At 42.5% G+C, this 19,290-nt stretch overlaps 1 protein-coding gene across 2 annotated transcripts in view; it reads left to right on the forward strand.

The window, feature by feature from the left end:
• EPC1 (enhancer of polycomb homolog 1) overlaps positions 1 to 19,290 on the forward strand; it is a 623,061-nt gene that overhangs the window by 316,316 nt on the left and 287,455 nt on the right. For both annotated transcript variants that reach the window (XM_053713859.1, XM_053713858.1), the window contains exon 7: positions 10,773 to 10,943. In XM_053713859.1, the coding sequence (XP_053569834.1) occupies positions 10,773 to 10,943 (171 nt within the window). The remainder of the gene's footprint in view (positions 1 to 10,772; positions 10,944 to 19,290) is intronic.

Genomic DNA, 19,290 nt, shown 5'->3' on the forward strand with positions numbered 1-19,290 from the left:
TGAACAAATTTCACCAAACAGCGAGGGGAGAGTTATGCCGACTAACTCGCCTCACGCGGCAGTACCTGCATCTCCCGCCCGGGAGGTGCGTGATATTATGGCGCCTAGTACATCTGGGCGGCCATTACAGATAACGTTACATGATATGGCTACTGTTATGACTGAAGTTTTGTCTAAATTACCAGAACTAAGAGGCAAGCGTGATCACTCTGGGGTGAGAACAGAGTGCGCTGACAATACTAGGGCCATGTCTGATACTGCGTCACAGCTTGCAGAGCATGAGGACGGAGAGCTTCATTCTGTGGGTGACGGTTCTGATCCAAACAGATTGGATTCAGATATTTCAAATTTTAAATTTAAATTGGAGAACCTCCGTGTATTACTAGGGGAGGTCTTAGCAGCTCTCAATGATTGTAACACCGTTGCAATACCAGAGAAACTGTGTAGGTTGGATAAATACTTTGCGGTACCGGCGAGTACTGACGTTTTTCCTATACCTAAGAGACTAACTGAAATTGTTACTAAGGAGTGGGATAGACCCGGTGTGCCGTTCTCACCCCCTCCAATATTTAGAAAGATGTTTCCAATAGACGCCACCACTCGGGACTTATGGCAAACGGTCCCTAAGGTGGAGGGAGCAGTTTCTACTTTAGCTAAGCGTACCACTATCCCGGTGGAGGATAGCTGTGCTTTTTCAGATCCAATGGATAAAAAATTAGAGGGTTACCTTAAGAAAATGTTTGTTCAACAAGGTTTTATATTGCAACCCCTTGCATGTATCGCGCCGATTACGGCTGCGGCAGCATTTTGGATTGAGTCTCTGGAAGAGAACCTTAGTTCATCTACGCTAGACGACATTACGGACAGGCTTAGAGTCCTTAAACTAGCTAATTCATTCATTTCGGAGGCCGTAGTACATTTAACAAAACTTACGGCTAAGAACTCAGGATTCGCCATACAGGCACGTAGGGCGCTGTGGCTAAAATCCTGGTCAGCTGATGTTACTTCTAAGTCCAAATTACTTAATATACCTTTCAAGGGGCAGTCTTTATTTGGGCCCGGTTTGAAAGAAATTATCGCTGACATTACAGGAGGTAAGGGCCACGCCCTACCTCAAGACAAAGCCAAAGCTAAGGCTAGACAGTCTAATTTTCGTCCCTTTCGGAATTTCAAAACAGGAGCAGCATCAACCTCCACTGCACCAAAACAGGAAGGAGCTGTTGCTCGTTACAGGCAAGGCTGGAAGCCTAACCAGTCCTGGAACAAGGGCAAACAGGCCAGGAAACCTGCTGCTGCCCCAAAGACAGCATGAACCGAGAGCCCCCGATCCGGGACCGGATCTAGTGGGGGGCAGACTTTCTCTCTTCGCCCAGGCCTGGGCAAGAGATGTTCAGGATCCCTGGGCGCTAGAGATCATATCTCAGGGATACCTTCTAGACTTCAAATTATCTCCCCCAAGAGGGAGATTTCATCTGTCAAGGTTGTCAACAAACCAGATAAAGAAAGAAGCGTTTCTACGCTGTGTACAAGATCTGTTATTAATGGGAGTGATCCATCCGGTTCCGCGGTCGGAACAAGGACAAGGGTTCTACTCAAACCTGTTTGTGGTTCCCAAAAAAGAGGGAACTTTCAGGCCAATCTTAGATTTAAAGATTCTAAACAAATTCCTAAGAGTTCCATCGTTCAAAATGGAAACTATTCGGACAATCTTGCCCATGATCCAAAAGGGTCAGTACATGACCACAGTGGATTTAAAAGATGCTTACCTTCACATACCGATTCACAAAGATCATCACCGGTATCTACGGTTTGCCTTCCTAGACAGGCACTACCAGTTTGTAGCTCTTCCATTCGGATTGGCTACGGCCCCAAGAATCTTCACAAAGATTCTAGGTGCCCTTCTGGCGGTACTAAGACCGCGAGGGATTTCGGTAGCTCCGTACCTAGACGACATTCTAATACAAGCTTCAAGCTTTCAAACTGCCAAGTCTCATACAGAGTTAGTTCTGGCATTTCTAAGGTCGCATGGATGGAAAGTGAACGAAAAGAAGAGTTCTCTTTTTCCTCTCACAAGAGTTCCATTCTTGGGGACTCTTATAGATTCTGTAGAAATGAAGATTTACCTGACAGAAGACAGGTTAACAAAGCTTCAAAATGCATGCCGTGTCCTTCATTCCATTCAACACCCGTCAGTAGCTCAATGCATGGAGGTGATCGGCTTAATGGTAGCGGCAATGGACATAGTACCTTTTGCACGTCTACACCTCAGACCGCTGCAATTATGCATGCTAAGTCAGTGGAATGGGGATTACTCAGATTTGTCCCCTACTCTGAATCTGAATCAAGAGACCAGAAATTCTCTTCTATGGTGGCTTCATCGGCCACACCTGTCCAGGGGGATGCCGTTCAGCAGGCCAGACTGGACAATTGTAACAACAGACGCCAGCCTACTAGGTTGGGGCGCTGTCTGGAATTCTCTGAAGGCTCAGGGATTATGGAATCAGGAGGAGAGTCTCCTTCCAATAAACATTCTGGAATTGAGAGCAGTTCTCAATGCCCTTCTGGCTTGGCCCCAATTAACAACTCGGGGGTTCATCAGGTTTCAGTCGGACAATATCACGACTGTAGCTTACATCAACCATCAGGGAGGGACAAGAAGCTCCCTAGCAATGATGGAAGTATCAAAGATAATTCGCTGGGCAGAGTTTCACTCTTGCCACCTGTCAGCAATCCACATCCCGGGAGTGGAGAACTGGGAGGCGGATTTCTTGAGTCGCCAGACTTTTCATCCGGGGGAGTGGGAACTTCATCCGGAGGTCTTTGCCCAAATACTTCGACGTTGGGGCAAACCAGAGATAGATCTCATGGCGTCTCGCCAGAACGCCAAACTTCCTCACTACGGGTCCAGATCCAGGGATCCGGGAGCGGTTCTGATAGATGCTTTGACAGCACCTTGGAACTTCGGGATGGCTTATGTGTTTCCACCCTTCCCGCTGCTTCCTCGATTGATTGCCAAAATCAAACAGGAGAGAGCATCAGTGATTCTAATAGCACCTGCATGGCCACGCAGGACTTGGTATGCAGACCTAGTGGACATGTCATCCTGTCCGCCTTGGTCTCTACCTCTAAGACAGGACCTTCTGATACAGGGTCCATTCAAACATCAAAATCTAACTTCTCTGAAGCTGACTGCTTGGAAATTGAACGCTTGATTCTATCAAAACGTGGTTTTTCTGAGTCGGTTGTTGATACCCTGATACAGGCTAGGAAGCCTGTTACCAGAAAGATTTACCATAAAATATGGCGTAAATACCTATACTGGTGCGAATCCAAACGTTACTCCTGGAGTAAAGTTAGGATCCCTAGGATATTGTCCTTTCTACAAGAAGGCTTAGAAAAGGGTTTATCAGCTAGTTCATTAAAGGGACAGATTTCAGCTCTGTCCATCTTGTTACACAGGCGTCTGTCAGAAAATCCAGACGTCCAGGCCTTTTGTCAGGCTTTAGCTAGGATCAAGCCTGTGTTTAAAGCTGTTGCTCCACCATGGAGTTTAAACTTAGTTCTTAACGTTTTACAGGGTGTTCCGTTTGAACCCCTTCATTCCATTGATATAAAAATGTTATCTTGGAAAGTTCTGTTTTTAATGGCTATTTCCTCGGCTCGAAGAGTCTCTGAGTTATCAGCATTACATTGTGATTCTCCTTATCTGATTTTTCACTCAGACAAGGTAGTTCTGCGTACTAAACCTGGGTTCTTACCTAAGGTAGTCACTAGCAGGAATATCAATCAAGAGATTGTTGTTCCATCCTTGTGTCCAAATCCTTCTTCAAAGAAGGAACGTCTTCTACACAATCTGGATGTAGTTCGTGCCCTCAAGTTCTACTTGCAGGCAACTAAAGATTTTCGTCAAACTTCTTCCCTGTTTGTCGTTTATTCGGGACAGAGGAGAGGTCAAAAAGCTTCTGCTACCTCTCTCTCTTTTTGGCTTCGTAGCATAATACGTTTAGCCTATGAGACTGCTGGACAGCAGCCTCCTGAAAGAATTACAGCTCACTCCACTAGAGCTGTGGCTTCCACTTGGGCCTTTAAGAATGAGGCCTCTGTTGAACAGATTTGCAAGGCTGCAACTTGGTCTTCGCTTCATACTTTTTCCAAATTTTACAAATTTGACACTTTTGCTTCTTCGGAGGCTATTTTTGGGAGAAAGGTTCTTCAGGCAGTGGTTCCTTCTGTATAACGAGCCTGCCTATCCCTCCCGTCATCCGTGTACTTTTGCTTTGGTATTGGTATCCCAGAAGTAATGATGACCCGTGGACTGATCACACATAACAGAAGAAAACATAATTTATGCTTACCTGATAAATTCCTTTCTTCTGTTGTGTGATCAGTCCACGGCCCGCCCTGTTTTTAAGGCAGGTAAATATCTTTTAAATTATACTCCAGTCACCACTTCACCCTTGGTTACTCCTTTCTCGTTGATTCTTGGTCGAATGACTGGGACTGACGTAGAGGGGAGGAGCTGTATGCAGCTCTGCTGGGTGAATCCTCTTGCATTTCCTGTTGGGGAGGAGTTATATCCCAGAAGTAATGATGACCCGTGGACTGATCACACAACAGAAGAAAGGAATTTATCAGGTAAGCATAAATTATGTTTTTTAAAGGCCCACGAAGTGGAGACTGATCTAGTAGAATGAGCTGTAATTCTCTGAGGCGAGGCCTGACCCGACTCCAAATAAGCTTGATGAATCAAAAGTTTCAACCAAGAAGCCAAGGAAATAGCAGAAGCCTTCTGACCTTTCCTAGGACCAGAAAATAAAGCAAATAGACTGGAAGTCTTCCTGAAATCTTTAGTAGCTTCCACATAATATTTCAATGCTCTTACCACATCCAAATAATGTAAGGATCTTTCCAAAGAATTCTTAGGATTAGGACACAAGGAAGGGACAACAATTTCTTTACTAATGTTGTTAGAATTCACAACCTTAGGTAAAAATTGAAAAGAAGTCCGCAAAACTGCCTTATCCTGATGAAAAATCAGAAAAGGAGACTCACAAGAAAGAGCAGATAGCTCAAAAACTCTTCTAGCAGAAGAGATAGCCAAAAGGAACAACACTTTCCAAGAAAGTAGTTTAATGTCCAAAGATTGCATAGGCTCAAATGGAGGAGCCTGTAAAGCCTTCAAAACCAAATTAAGACTCCAAGGAGGAGAAATTGATTTAATGACAGGCTTAATACGAACTAAAGCCTGTACAAAACAGTGAATATCAGGAAGTATAGCAATCTTACTGTGAAATAAAACAGAAAGAGCAGAGATTTGTCCCTTCAAGGAACTTGCAGACAACCCCTTATCCAAACCATCCTGAAGAAACTGTAAAATTCTAGGAATTCTAAAAGAATGCCAGGAGAATTTATGAGAACACCATGAAATGTAAGTCTTCCAAACTCTAATAAATCTTTCTAGAGACAGATTTACGAGCTTGTAACATAGTATTAATCACTGAGTCAGAGAAACCTCTATGACTTAGTACAAAGCGTTCAATTTCCATACCTTCAAATTTAATGATTTGAGATCCTGATGGAAAAACGGACCTTGAGACAGTAGGTCTGGCCTTAACGGAAGTGGCCAAGGCTGGCAACTGGACATCCGAACCAGATCCGCATACCAAAACCTGTGTGGCCATGCTGGAGCCACCAGCAACACAAATGATTGTTCCATGATAATTTTGGAGATCACTCTTGGAAGGAGAACTAGAGGCGGGAAAATGTAAGCAGGATGATAACACCAAGGATGTGTCAGCGCATCCACTGCTTCCGCCTGAACATCCCTGGACCTGGACAGGTATCTGGAAAGTTTCTTGTTTAGATGAGAGGCCATGAGATCTATCTCTGGAAGACCCCACATCTGAACAATCTGAGAAAACGCATCTGGATGGAGAGACCAATCCCCTGGATGTAAAGTCTGACAGCTGAGATAATCCGCCTCCCAATTGTCTACACCTGGGATATGCAACACAGAGATTAGACAGTAGCTGGATTCCGCCCAAGCAGTATCCAAGATACTTCTTTCATAGCTTGGGGACTGTGAGTCCCACCCTGATGATTGACATGCCACTGTTGTGATATTGTCTGTCTGAAAACAAATGAATGGTTCTCTCTTTAACAGAGGCCAAAACTGAAGAGCTCTGAGAGTTCTAAAATATTTATTGGTAATCTCGCCTCTTGAGATTTCCAAACCCCTTGTGCTGTCAGAGATCCCCAAACAGCTCCCCAACCTGAAAGACTCGCATCTGTTGTGATCACAGTCCAGGTTGGCCGAACAAAAGAAGCCCCTTGAACTAAACGATGGTGATCCACCACGTCAGAGAGTGTTGTACATTGGGATTTAAGGATATTAATTGTGATATCTTCGTATAATCCCTGCACCATTGGTTCAGCATACAAAGCTTCCATGCACATAGCAACTGAAGGGAATGACTGATACTGAAGGTGCCGGCAGGCTGCAACCAATTTTAAACGTCTCTTGTCTCTTAGATTCAGTGTCCATGACCCTGTCTCTATCTGGAAGCCTGAAAAGGTGACCCTTGTCTGAGGAATCAAGAAACTTTTTGGTAAATTGATCCTCCAACCATGTTTCCGAAGAAACAACACTAGTTGATTTGTGTGAGATTCTGCAGAACGTAAAGACTGAGCTAGTACCAAGATTTCGTCCAAATAAGGAAACACCGCAATACCCTGTTCTCTGATTACAGAGAGTAGGGCACCTAGAACCTTTGAAAAGATTATTGGAGCTGTTGCTAGGCCGAATGGAAGAGCAACAAATTGGTAGTGCTTGTCTAGAAAAGTAAATCTCAGAAACTGATAATGTTCTGGATGAATCGGAATATGAAGGTATGCATCCTGCAAGTCTATTGTGGACATATAATGTCCTCGCTGAACAAAAGGCAGAATAGTCCTTATAGTCACCATCTTGAAAGTTGGTACTCTTACATAACGATTCAAAATTTTCAGATCCAGCACTGGTCTGAATAAATTTTCCTTCTTTGGGACAATGAATAGATTTGAATAAAACCCCAAACCTTGTTCCTGAAAAGGAACTGGCACGATTACCCCTGAAGACTCCAGGTCTGAAACACACTTCAGGAAAGCCTGAGCTTTTACTGGATTTACTGGGATACGTTAGAGAAAAAATCTTCTCACAGGAGGTCTTACTCTGAATCCTATTTGATACCCTTGAGAGACAATGCTCTGAATCCATTGATTTTGGACAGAATTTATCCAAATATCCTTGAAAAACCTTAATCTGCCCCCTACCAGCTGAGCTGGAATGAGGGCCGCACCTTTATGCGGATTTAGGGACTGACTTTGGTTTCCTAAATGGCTTTTATTTATTCCAATTTGAGGAAGGCTTCCAATTGGAAACAGATTCCTTGGGGGAAGGATTACGTTTTTGTTCCTTATTTTGACGAAAGGAACGAAAACGGTTAGAAGCCTTAGATTTACCCTTAGGTTTTTTATCCTGAGGCAGAAAAACTACCTTTCCCCCAGTGACAGTTGAAATAATAGAATCCAACTGAGAACCAAATAAATTATTACCTTGGAAAGAAAGAGATAGTAATCTAGATTTAGATGTCATATCAGCATTCCAAGATTTAAGCCACAAAGCTCTTCTAGCTAATAAAGCTAAAGACATGGATCTAACATCAATTTTGATAATATAAAAAATGGCATCACAAAGAAAATGATTAGCATATTGCAGTAAGCGAATATTGCTAGATATGTCAGAATCCAATTCTTGTTGCGCTAAATTCTACAACCAGAAAGTTGATGCAGCCGCAACATCAGCCAAAGAAATAGCAGGTCTGAGAAGATGACCTGAATATAAATAGGCCTCCTATCTAAAGGATCCTTAGAGGAAGTACTATCTTCCATAGGAATAGTGGTACGTTTAGCAAGAGTAGAAATAGCCCCATCAACTTTGGGGATTTTTTTCCCAAAACTATAGAATTTGCTGGTAAAGGATACCATTTTTTAAACCTTGAAGAAGGAATAAAAGAAGTACCTGGCATATTCCATTGCTTAGAAATCATATCAGAAGTAGCCTCAGGAATAGGAAAAACCCCTGGAGAAACCACAGGAGGTTTAAAAACAGCATTTAAACGTTTATTAGACTGAACGTCAAGAGGACTGGTTACCTCAATATCCAAAGTAATTAACACTTCTTTTAATAAAGAACGCATATACTCTATTTTAAATAAATAAGTAGATTTGTCAGTGTCAATGTCTGTGGAAGGATCTTCTGTATCCGATAAATCCTCATTAGATGAGGATAAATTATTATGTTGTTGGTCATTTGAAATTTCATCAACTGAATGAGAAGTTTTAAAAGACCTTTTACGTTTGTTAGAAGGTGGAAATGCAGACAAAGCCTTCAGGATAGAATCAGAAACAAATTCTTTAAAATTCATAGGTATATCATGTACATTAGAAGTTGAAGGAACTGCAACTGGCAATGTACTATTACTGATGGATACACTATCTGCATTGTAAAAGTTTATCATGACAACTATTACAAATGACATTCGGCGAAATTATTTCCACAATTTTACAACAAATGCACTTAGCTTTGGTAGAACCAATGTCAGGCAGCAATGTTCCAGAAACTTGTGAGGCAGGATCAGATTGAGACATCTTGCAAAATGTAAAAGAAAAAACAACATATAAAGCAAAATTATCAATTTCCTTATATGACACTTTCAGGAATGGGAAAAAATGCAAATAGCATAGCCCTCTGATAGAGAAAAAGGCAAGAGGCAAACATCAATGGGGTACTGAAATAATGAAAAAGTTTGGTGCCAAGTATGGCGCACAACGTAACTGAAAACTTTTTTGGCGCCAATAATAACCGGAAGTAATACACTTGGGTCACTAATGAAGCAACAGTGTGTAAGGCTTCGGCGTCAAGTATGACGCCGGAAATGACGACGTTGCGTCATAGATGTATTTTTCGCGCCAAAAAATTCTTGCGCCAAGATTGACGCAATAAAGTTAAGCATTTTACGCACCCGCAGGCCTAATACCGCCCGCAATTTGCAAGAAGTAGTTAATTGAAAAAAAGACTAAACCCCAGGTAAGAAAGAAAATTTCTTAATTTTTTTTTTATATTCCCCAAATATGAAACTGACAGTCTGCAGAAAGAAATAAATGAACCTGACTCATGGCAAATATAAGTACAATACATATATTTAAAACTTTATATAAATGCATAAAGTTCCAAACCATAGCTGAGGTGTCTTAAGAAATAAAAAAACATACTTACCAAAAGACATCCATCCACATATAGCAGATAGCCAAACCAGTACTAAAACAGTTATCAGTAGAGGTAATGGTAAATTGAGAGTATATCGTCGATCTGAAAAGGGAGGTAGGAGATGAATCTCTACGACCGATAACAGAGAACTTATGAAATAGACCCCCGTTAGGGAAATCATCGTATTCAATAAGTGATACTCCCTTCACGTCCCTCTGACATTCGCTGTACTCTGAGAGGAATCGGGCTTCAACAATGCTGAGAAGCACATATCAACGTATCTTAGCACAAACTTACTTCACCACCTCCATAGGAGGTAAAGTTTGTAAAACTGAATTATGGGTGTGGTGAGGGGTGTATTTATAGGCATTTTGAGGTTTGGGAAACTTTGCCCCTCCTGGTAGGATTGTATATCCCATACGTCACTAGCTCATGGACTCTTGCCAATTACATGAAAGAAAGAAAATTATCAGGTTAGCATAATTTATGTTTTTATATATACTATATATATATATATATATATATATATATATATATATATATATATATATATATATATATATATATATATATATATATATATATATAAAATGTGTGTGTGTGTGTGTGTGTATATATGTATATATATATATATATATATATCTATATATATATCTATATATATATATATATATATATATATATATATATATATATATCCCTCAGTTTACGCCGGGGTTAGGTTACAGAAGGAATGGTTGTAAATCGAAACCGTTGTAAATTGAAACCCAGTTTATAATGTAAGTCAATGGGAAGTGAGGGAGATAGGTTCCAGGCCCCTCTCCAAATTGTCATAAGTAACATCTAATACATTATTTTTAAAGCTTTGAAATAAAGACTTTAAATGCTAAACAGCATTATAAACCTAATAAAATAATCACACAACACAGAATATATAATTAAACTAAGTTAAATGAACAAAAACATTTGCTAAACAGCATTATAAACCTAATAAAATAAACACAACAACGAAGACTTCACTTGCATTTTTCTGCAAACAGTTCTTTCTATGCATTCCAATCTGGACTGATTTATAGACAGGAATATCTTGTTCCTTTGAAATCTGCTCGATAGCTCAGAACTGGTTAAACTGATTTAATTTCAGCTTGCTTGGCTTTGCTGCAACACAAGCGGACATCTCCACCTACTGGCTATTTTAATAAAGGCACTGCTTCTCAATGCTTTTCAATAGCAGTCACATGACTGGAAAACAGGTTGTTATTCTGAAACGGTGTAAATTGAACCGTTGTAAAACGAGGGCCACCTGTATATATAATGTATTTTTATTTTTTTGCCATTCAGGTTTCTTCCTTAAATTAAGGTTACTTTAAGGTTATTCATGCATACAATTAGACAAATAATTGGCAGTTTCATTATTGAGACCTTTATCTGTTTAATGCTAAAACTATTTATTTATTTGTTCAAGCAAGAAAAATCTGATGTTGCACGACCGAAAAGGAAATATGAGAAGAAACCCAAAGTCTTACCCTCTTCTTCTGCTGCTCAACATACAAGTCCTGTTGCACTGCCAGTGTTTAATGCTAAAGATCTGAATCAGTATGACTTTCCCAGCTCTGATGATGAGCCTCTTTCCCAGGTATGGATGTACATATGTGTGATATATTTGTGTGTGTGGTGCATTTACATCACAATTATCTGTAAAGTGGGATATTTTCCTGATTATTAATAAAGTTGCCAGTGTACTTTTGAGACAATGGTGTCCCAGGCAAACTTAAAGATTGGCTATCATTAGTGCTGATCTCAGAGTGGGTGGGGTTAGGCAAAAGCAAAATTTATATTTAATGTGGGTACGGTTAAGCTCTTGAAGCAGTATTTCAGTTTATGTCTTGTGGTGATGGCACAAAGAGGTTGTGATACCTGCCAAAGCAGGTAGTTTTGGACAGCTAGCAAAGGTTCTGGAGAAGAGGGATTTGTAATCTCGTATCCCAGCTCCTAGGGCACTTACAGGGACAAGTGACCCCTCATTTGAAAGGTGCCCCCTTTTAATATATATACTCGTGATAACAGTGATTGCATGCAACAGTATTTTATAAGGCTATTTAACGTGATGGGGGCTCTCTAATGTAGCACCTATCTTCCACCTAGTTTTATGCCACTAACCGACCTACTGTATTTACTTTATGGTGGACAACTTAAGCCTGATGAAACAGCCACTGGCTGAGAAACGCGTCGCTTGTGGTTTTTAAATATTTTATTAAAGTAATTTTATTACTCTTAAACACTTGCTGCCTTTATTTGGAATATTTGCGAACTCCTTTGGGCCTCCTACATTGTCTGGAGGTTTGGATTTTCCTGATTACCTTGTACTAATTCTGTTGGGTGACTGAATTGACCCCAGCCTGCTCTATTAGCATCAATGGAGATGCTACAACAAATGTGAGTGAAAAAATTATACATTTATCTACATACGTGTTTGGCTAAACAGTACTAGGCCATATAGGCACCCTGTGTCTTCCGTATCTCTCCACTACAGATCTTATACCAATCCTAGGAGGTCGGTCTGCTGGGTGAATGTTATAGATCCCAGACTGCTCCCATAGCACCAACTGAGGTGCTCCAACACATGTGACTGTATCTGTTACACACTAACAATATTTATTTGGATCAAACAATATTAGGCCATGTGGCGCATCTGTCTTCTTTTGCTTAATGTTCAATATATGCTGCAGCTTTCTCCTCAAGTGTCCCAAAACGTAGCGTCCATTCAACCAGTGCCCTGCGCTTCCTCCACAACGACTCCTGGAGTTTCCTTGCAAGACATCACTTCCCTCATGTCCTCTGCGATTTCGGGTGCGTTGTCTGCTTTTCCCATGCTGCAGGGAAAGCGCAAGAGGAAAAGTAAACGTTCAGTGAGCGAGGTTGCTGACACAGTTGTTGCTATCTCAAAGGTCCCCTCCCAGAAGCCTGAGGAAGAGGATACTTCGGTAGCATCTGATGGTGAAATCTCATATTCTGACATAATTTCTCATGCTGATACTGAAGTAGTATCTTTCAGGTTTAAGTTAGAACACCTCCGTCTGTTACTTAAGGAGGTTTTAGCTACTCTGGACTACAGAGACACCATGGTCGTAGTTAATCCGAAGAAATCCAGTAAGCTAAACAAATATTTTGATGTACCTTCCATGGTGGAGGTTTTTCCTGTACCAGATCGAGCTTCTGAGATCATTGCTAAGGGATGGGAGAGACCCCTTTTTCCCCATCTCCTATATTTAAAAAGATGTTTACCCATAGCGGACTCTATCAAGGAGTCTTGGCAGACGGTACCCAAGGTGGAAGGGGCAATTTCCACGCTAGACAAGAAATCTACTATTCCTATAGAGGATAGTTGTTCCTTTAAGGATCCTATGGATAAGAAGTTAGAGGGGTTGCTCAAGAAAATGTACGTACACCAGGGTTTACAATGGCAACCTGCGGTTTGTATTGCTACTGTCACTAGTGTGGCAGCATACTGGTTTCATGCGTTGTCTGATTCTATTCGGACAGACACTCCCCTTGAAGAAATCCAGGATAGGATAAAGGACCTTAAGTTGGCCAACTCCTTTCTTACAGATGCTTCCCTTCAGGTTTTTAAGCTGGGAGCTAAGATTTCAGGCTTTGCCATATTGGCTCACAGAGCTTTATGGTTAAAATCTTGGTCTGTGGATGTGTCATCTAAGTCTAAGATTTTGGCGATTCCTTACAAGGGAAAGGACCTTTTTTGGGCCTGGTTTGACGGAAATAATTTCTGATATTACGGGAGGTAATGGTCATTCCTCCCTCCAGGTAAAGAGTAATTTTTGTTCCTTTCGAAATTTCAAGGGATATCCTTCCACTCCTTCCTCTGAGCAGGAGCAGTCCAAGCCTTCCTGGAGGCCCAATCATTCTTGGAACAAGGGAAAGCAATCCAAAAGGCCTGCTGTTGAGTCAGACAGCATGAAGGGCCTGTCCCCAATCCGGGACCGGATCTTGTGGGGGGCAGGCTTTTCTTCTTCGATCAGGCTTGGGTTAGAGATGTTCAAGATCCCTGGGCGGTGGACATCATGTCCCAGGGATACTAACTACAGTTCAAGACCTTTTCTCCCAGGGGCAGGATTCTGCTTTCAAGATTATCTGTAGACCAGATAAGAAGAGAGGCGTTACACTGTGTACAGGATCTCTCCGACCTGGGAGTGATACTTCCTGTTCCAATGCAGGAACGGGGTCTGGGGTTCTATTCCAATTTGTTTGTGGTTCCTAAAAAGGAGGAAAACCTTCAGACCAATTTTAGATCTCAAGAGTCTAAACAAATTTCTCAGAGTACCGTCCTTCAAGATGGAAACTTTTCGTTCCAGTCTTCCTTTGGTCTAAGAGGGTCAATTTATGACCACGGTGGATTTAAGGGACGCATACCTACATGTTCCCATCCATCAACAAGCAGGATCACACACGGAAATGTTATCTTTTCCTACGGTCTCATTGATGGAACGTGAATTTGGAAAAGAGTTCCTTAGTTCCAACTACAAGGGTAGTTTTCTGGGGAACCATGATAGACACTTTATCAATAAAAAAAAGATTTTTGATTCTTGCCTAGCACTTCAGTCCTCTCCTTGGCCATCAGTGGCTCAGTGCAGGGAGGTAATTGGGCTGATGGTAGCGGCAATGGACATCTCAGACTTCTTCAGTTAAGCATGCTCAGGCAGTGGAACGGAGATTATACGGATCTGTCTCCGCAATTACATCTGGAGCAGGAGACAAGGGATTCTCTACTTTGGTGGTTGTCTCGGGATCATCTCTCCCAGGGAACCTGCTTCCGCAGACCTTCCTGGGTGATTGTGACAACAGATGCCAGCCTTCTGGGAAAGGCCTTGGAAACCTGGACTTGGTCAGAGTCTGTTCTACCCATAACCATTCTGGAATTGAGCACAATCTTCAATGCTCGCCTGGCCTCAGTTGGCTTCGGCCTGGTTCATTAGTTTCCAGTCGGACAATATAACTTCAGTGGCTTACATCAACCATCAGGGAGGACCTCGGAATTCCTTGGCCATGACAGAGGTAGCCAAGATAATTCAGTGGGCAGAGACCCACAGTTGCTGTCTGTCGGCGATCCACATTCCGGGAGTGGACACCTGGGAGGTGGACTTCCTGACCAGGCAGACCTTTCATCCTGGGGAGTGGGAACTCCATCCAGAAGTGTTTTCCAGCCTGACTCTCAAATGGGGTCAGCCGGAATTGGATCTCATGGCATCTCGGCTGAATGCCAAGCTTCCAAGGTACGGTTCGAGGTCAAGGGACCCTCAGGCTGTACTGATAGATGCTCTGGCGGTACTTTGGAATTTCAGTCTCTCATACCTATTTTCTCCGTTTGCCTCTTCTACCTCAAGTCATTGCTCAAATCAAGCAGGAGAGGGCATAGTTGACCCTCATTGCACCGGCATGGCCTCGCAGGATTTAGTATGCAGACCTGGTGTCTTTTCTTCCACCTTGGAGTCTCTTCTATTGAGGAAGGACCTTCTACTTCAAGGACCCTTCTTTCATCCAAATCTAGTTTCTCTGAAGCTTACTGCTTGGAGATTAAACGCTTATTTTTATCCAAGAGTGGATTTCGGTATCGGTCATTGAGACCATAATTCAGGCTTGTAAACCTGTGTCTAGAAGGATTTACCATAAAATTTGGCGTTTATATCTTGCTGGTGTGAATCCAAGGGCTACTCTTGGAGTAGAGTTCGGATTCCTAGAATTCTGTCCTTTCTCCAAGTAGGTTGGAGAAGGGTTTATCGACAAGTTCCCTAGAGGGTCAAATATCTGCCTTGTCTATTTTTTTACATAATTATCAGGCCTTGGTCATGACCAGGCCTGTATTCAAACCAGTTTCTTCTCCCTGGAATCTTAATTTAGTTCTTAAAGTTCTCCAGGGGGCTCCGTTTGAGCCAATGCATTCCTTAGATATTAAGTTGTTATCTTGGAAAGTTTTGTTTCTTTTTGTTGTTTCATCTGCTCGTAGAGTTTCAGAGCTCTCCACATTGCAGTATGAGTCTCCTTACCTTATTTCTCTTGCAAGGTGTATCCAGTCCACGGATTCATCCTTTACTTGTGGGATATTTTCATTCCCTACAGGAAGTGTCAAAGAGAGCACACAGCAAAACTGTCCATATAGCTCCCCCTCTGGCTCCGCCCCCCAGTCATTCTCTTTGCCCCTCTAACAAGTAGCATCTCCACGGGAGGGTAAAGTGAATGTGGTGTTAGATTTGTAGTTTTTATATCTTCAATCAAAAGTTTGTTATTTTTAAATAGTACCGGTTTGTGCTATTTACTCTCTGGCAGAAATATGATGAAGAATTCTGCTGAGAGGAAAATGATTTTAGCATGTTGTAACTAAAATCCATTGCTGTTCCCACACAGGACTGAGGAGTACCAGAAAACTTCAGTTGGGGGGAACAGTTTGCAGGTTTAACTGCTTTGAGGTATGTTTCAGTCATCTTTTTTCTAGTCAAGACAAGATAATGCTAGAAGACTGACAAGATTCCCCATGTGGGAAGGGTAAGCCATGTTCTGAAACTTAGTATAGAACTAGAGGCTTATTTAAGTGGGCTCAATAGACTGGTTATCACTTTAACAGGGCAATCGATTATTTTGTTTAGAAAAATACTCTTTATTGACACTTTTAAGCACTTTTGATGTGTTTATTGGGGTTTTATTCCACGTGGCATTATTTTTAGTCACCTAAATTGGGTTCTGAAGGCCCCACAGCTGTGGAGTGGGAGGGGCCTAATTTCGCGCCTCAGTTGCGCAGTTTATTCTGACAAGATTTCCCTGCATGCTGCTTCACATGGGTCCAGAGATTGCTTGAGGACTTCAGGAGGCTTGATTTTCTCAAATTCAATCCTTAAGGGAAGGTAGGGCCACAGTAGGCTGCTGTGGCAAGGTGCTGTAGTTAATTAACCGGTTGTTTGCTTTAGGCGGCTCCGTTTTGGGCATTAAAGGGTTAATCAGGCTGAAACTTGCTGTGCAATCATATCGAAGCATTAGGCACATACTGTAAAAATTTCAAGAGATTTGGTTCATTTTTCTCCGTTTTGTAAAATTGTGTGCGCTTTTATTATCTTAAAGGCACAGTACCATTTATTGCAAATTGTATTTTTTATTACATAAAGTGTTTTTCCAAGCCTGCTTGTGTATAATACCAATCTGTTAAACATGTCTGACACTAAGGAAAAGCCTTGTTCTATGTGTTCAGAAGCCATGGTTGAACCTCCACTCAAAATGTGTCCCAAGTGCACTAACGTGTCTATACACTTTAAACATCATATTGTGTCACTTAAAAATATAGCCCTAGATGATTCTTTGACTGAAGGTAATGAGGATAGTCCACCATCCTCTCCCCATGTGTCATCACCAGTTACGCCCGCTCAAGCGATACCTAGTACCTATAGTGCATTAGCACCTATTACATTGCAACAACTGGCAGCAGTCATGGATAATTCCCTTGCGGCCTTTCTATCCAAACTGCCAGTTTTCCCTAAAAAGCGCGATAGCTCTGTTTTGAGAACAGATGAGGAACAGTCGGAAGCTTTCGGAGGCTTATCTGATGTACCCTCACAACACTCTGAAGTAGGGGCGAGGGATGTTATGTCTGAGGGAGAAATTTCTGATTCAGGAAAAGTTTCTCAGCGGGCAGAATCAGATTCACTAGCATTTAAATTGGAACACCTCCGCATACTACTTAGGGAGGTCTTATCAACTCTGGATGATTGTGACCCTATGGTGGTCCCAGAGAAATTGTGTAAAATGGACAAATATCTAGAAGTCCCTGTATACACTGATGCGTTTCCGATCCCTAAAAGGGTGGCAGATATTGTTGCTAGGGAGTGGGAAAGACCAGGTGTACCTTTTGTTTCCCGACCTATCTTTAAGAAAATGTTCCCCATAACTGATCCCAGGCGGGACGCATGGCAGACGGTGCCTAAGGTAGAGGGGGCAGATTCAACACTAGCCAAGCGCACAACCATACCAATTGAAGACAGTTGTGCTTTCAAAGATCCTATGGATAAAAAATTAGAAGGTTTACTAAAGAAAATATTTGTTCAACAAGGTTTCCTTCTCCAACCTATTGCCTGCATTATTCCTGTAACTACTGCAGCGGCTTTCTGGTTTGAGGCGCTGGAGGAGTCGCTCCAGGCGAAGACCTCATATGACGAAATTATGGATAGAATTAAGGCTCTAAAGCTGGCTAATTCTTTTATCACAGATGCCGCTTTGCAATTAGCTAAGTTAGCGGCGAAAAATTCTGGTTTTGCCATCATGGCGCGCAGAGCGCTTTGGCTTAAATCCTGGTCGGCCGACGTGTCGTCTAAAACAAAATTACTGAATATTCCTTTCAAGGGAAAAGACCCTTTTCGGGCCAGAGTTGAAAGAGATTATTTCGGATATCACTGGGGGAAAGGGCCATGCCCTCCCGCAAGATAGGCCTTTTAAGGCTAAAAACAAGGCTAATTTCCGTTCCTTTCGCAACTTCAGGAGCGGTCCTGCTTCAGCCTCTGCTACCGCAAAGCAAGAGGGTAACACTTCACAGCACAAGGCAACCTGGAAGCCTTTGCAGGGCTGGAACAAGGGTAAACAGGCCAAGGAGCCTGCAGCTGCTACTAAGACAGCATGAAGGGGTAGCCCCCGATCCGGGACCGGATCTGGTAGGGGGCAGACTCTCTCTCTTTGCTCAGGCTTGGGCAAGAGATGTTCCCGATCCCTGGGCATTAGAGATAGTTGCTCAGGGATATCTTCTAGAATTCAAGGACTCTCCTCCAAGGGGAAGGTTCCACATTTCTCGTCTGTCTACAGACCAGACAAAGAAAGAGGCGTTCTTACGCTGTGTAGAAGATCTACTCAAGATGGGAGTGATATATCCAGTTCCAATTACAGAACAAGGACTGGGTTTTTACTCAAACCTGTTTGTGGTTCCTAAAAAGGAAGGAAATTTCAGACCAATCCTGGATCTAAAAATTCTAAACAAATTCCTCAGAATTCCATCTTTCAAGATGGAAACCATTCGGACAATCTTACTGATGATCCAGGAAGGTCAATATATGACTACCGTGGATCTAAAGGATGCGTACCTTCATATTCCTATCCACAAAGATCACCATCAGTTCCTAAGGTTTGCTTTTCTGGACAAGCATTACCAGTTCGTGGCCCTTCCCTTCGGGTTGGCCACCGCTCCCAGAATTTTCACAAAGGTGCTAGGGTCCCTTCTAGCGGTACTGAGACCGCGGGGCATTGCAGTAGCACCCTATCTGGATGACATCTTAATACAGGCGTCGTCTTTTCCCAGAGCCAAGGCTCATACGGATATTGTTCTGGCCTTTCTAAGGTCTCACGGGTGGAAGGTGAACTTCGAAAAAAGTTCTCTGTCCCCGCTCACAAGGGTTCCCTTCCTGGGAACATTAATAGACTCTGTAGAAATGAAAATATTTCTGACGGAGGTCAGAAGGTTAAAGCTTCTAAGTACTTGCCGAGTTCTTCATTCCATTCCTTGGCCATCTGTAGCTCAGTGCATGGAGGTAATCGGATTAATGGTAGCAGCAATGGACGTAGTCCCTTTTGCTCGAATTCATCTCAGGCCACTGCAATTGTGCATGCTCAAACAGTGGAATGGAGATTATGCAGATTTGTCTCTTCAAATCCAACTGGACCAGAAAACCAGAGATTCTCTTCTCTGGTGGTTGTCTCAGGATCACCTGTCGTAGGGAATGTGCTTCCGCAGACCGGAGTGGATCATTGTAACGACCGACGCCAGTCTGTTAGGCTGGGGCGCAGTCTGGGTCTCCCTGAAAGCTCAGGGCCTATGGTCTCGGGAAGAGTCTCTTCTCCCGATAAACATTTTGGAACTGAGAGCGATATTCAACACGCTCCAGGCATGGCCTCAGCTAGCGGCGGCCAAGTTCATCAGATTTCAGTCGGACAACATCACGACT

Source organism: Bombina bombina, chromosome 5, assembly GCF_027579735.1.
Source record: "Bombina bombina isolate aBomBom1 chromosome 5, aBomBom1.pri, whole genome shotgun sequence".
NCBI classification, from domain to species: domain Eukaryota; kingdom Metazoa; phylum Chordata; class Amphibia; order Anura; family Bombinatoridae; genus Bombina; species Bombina bombina.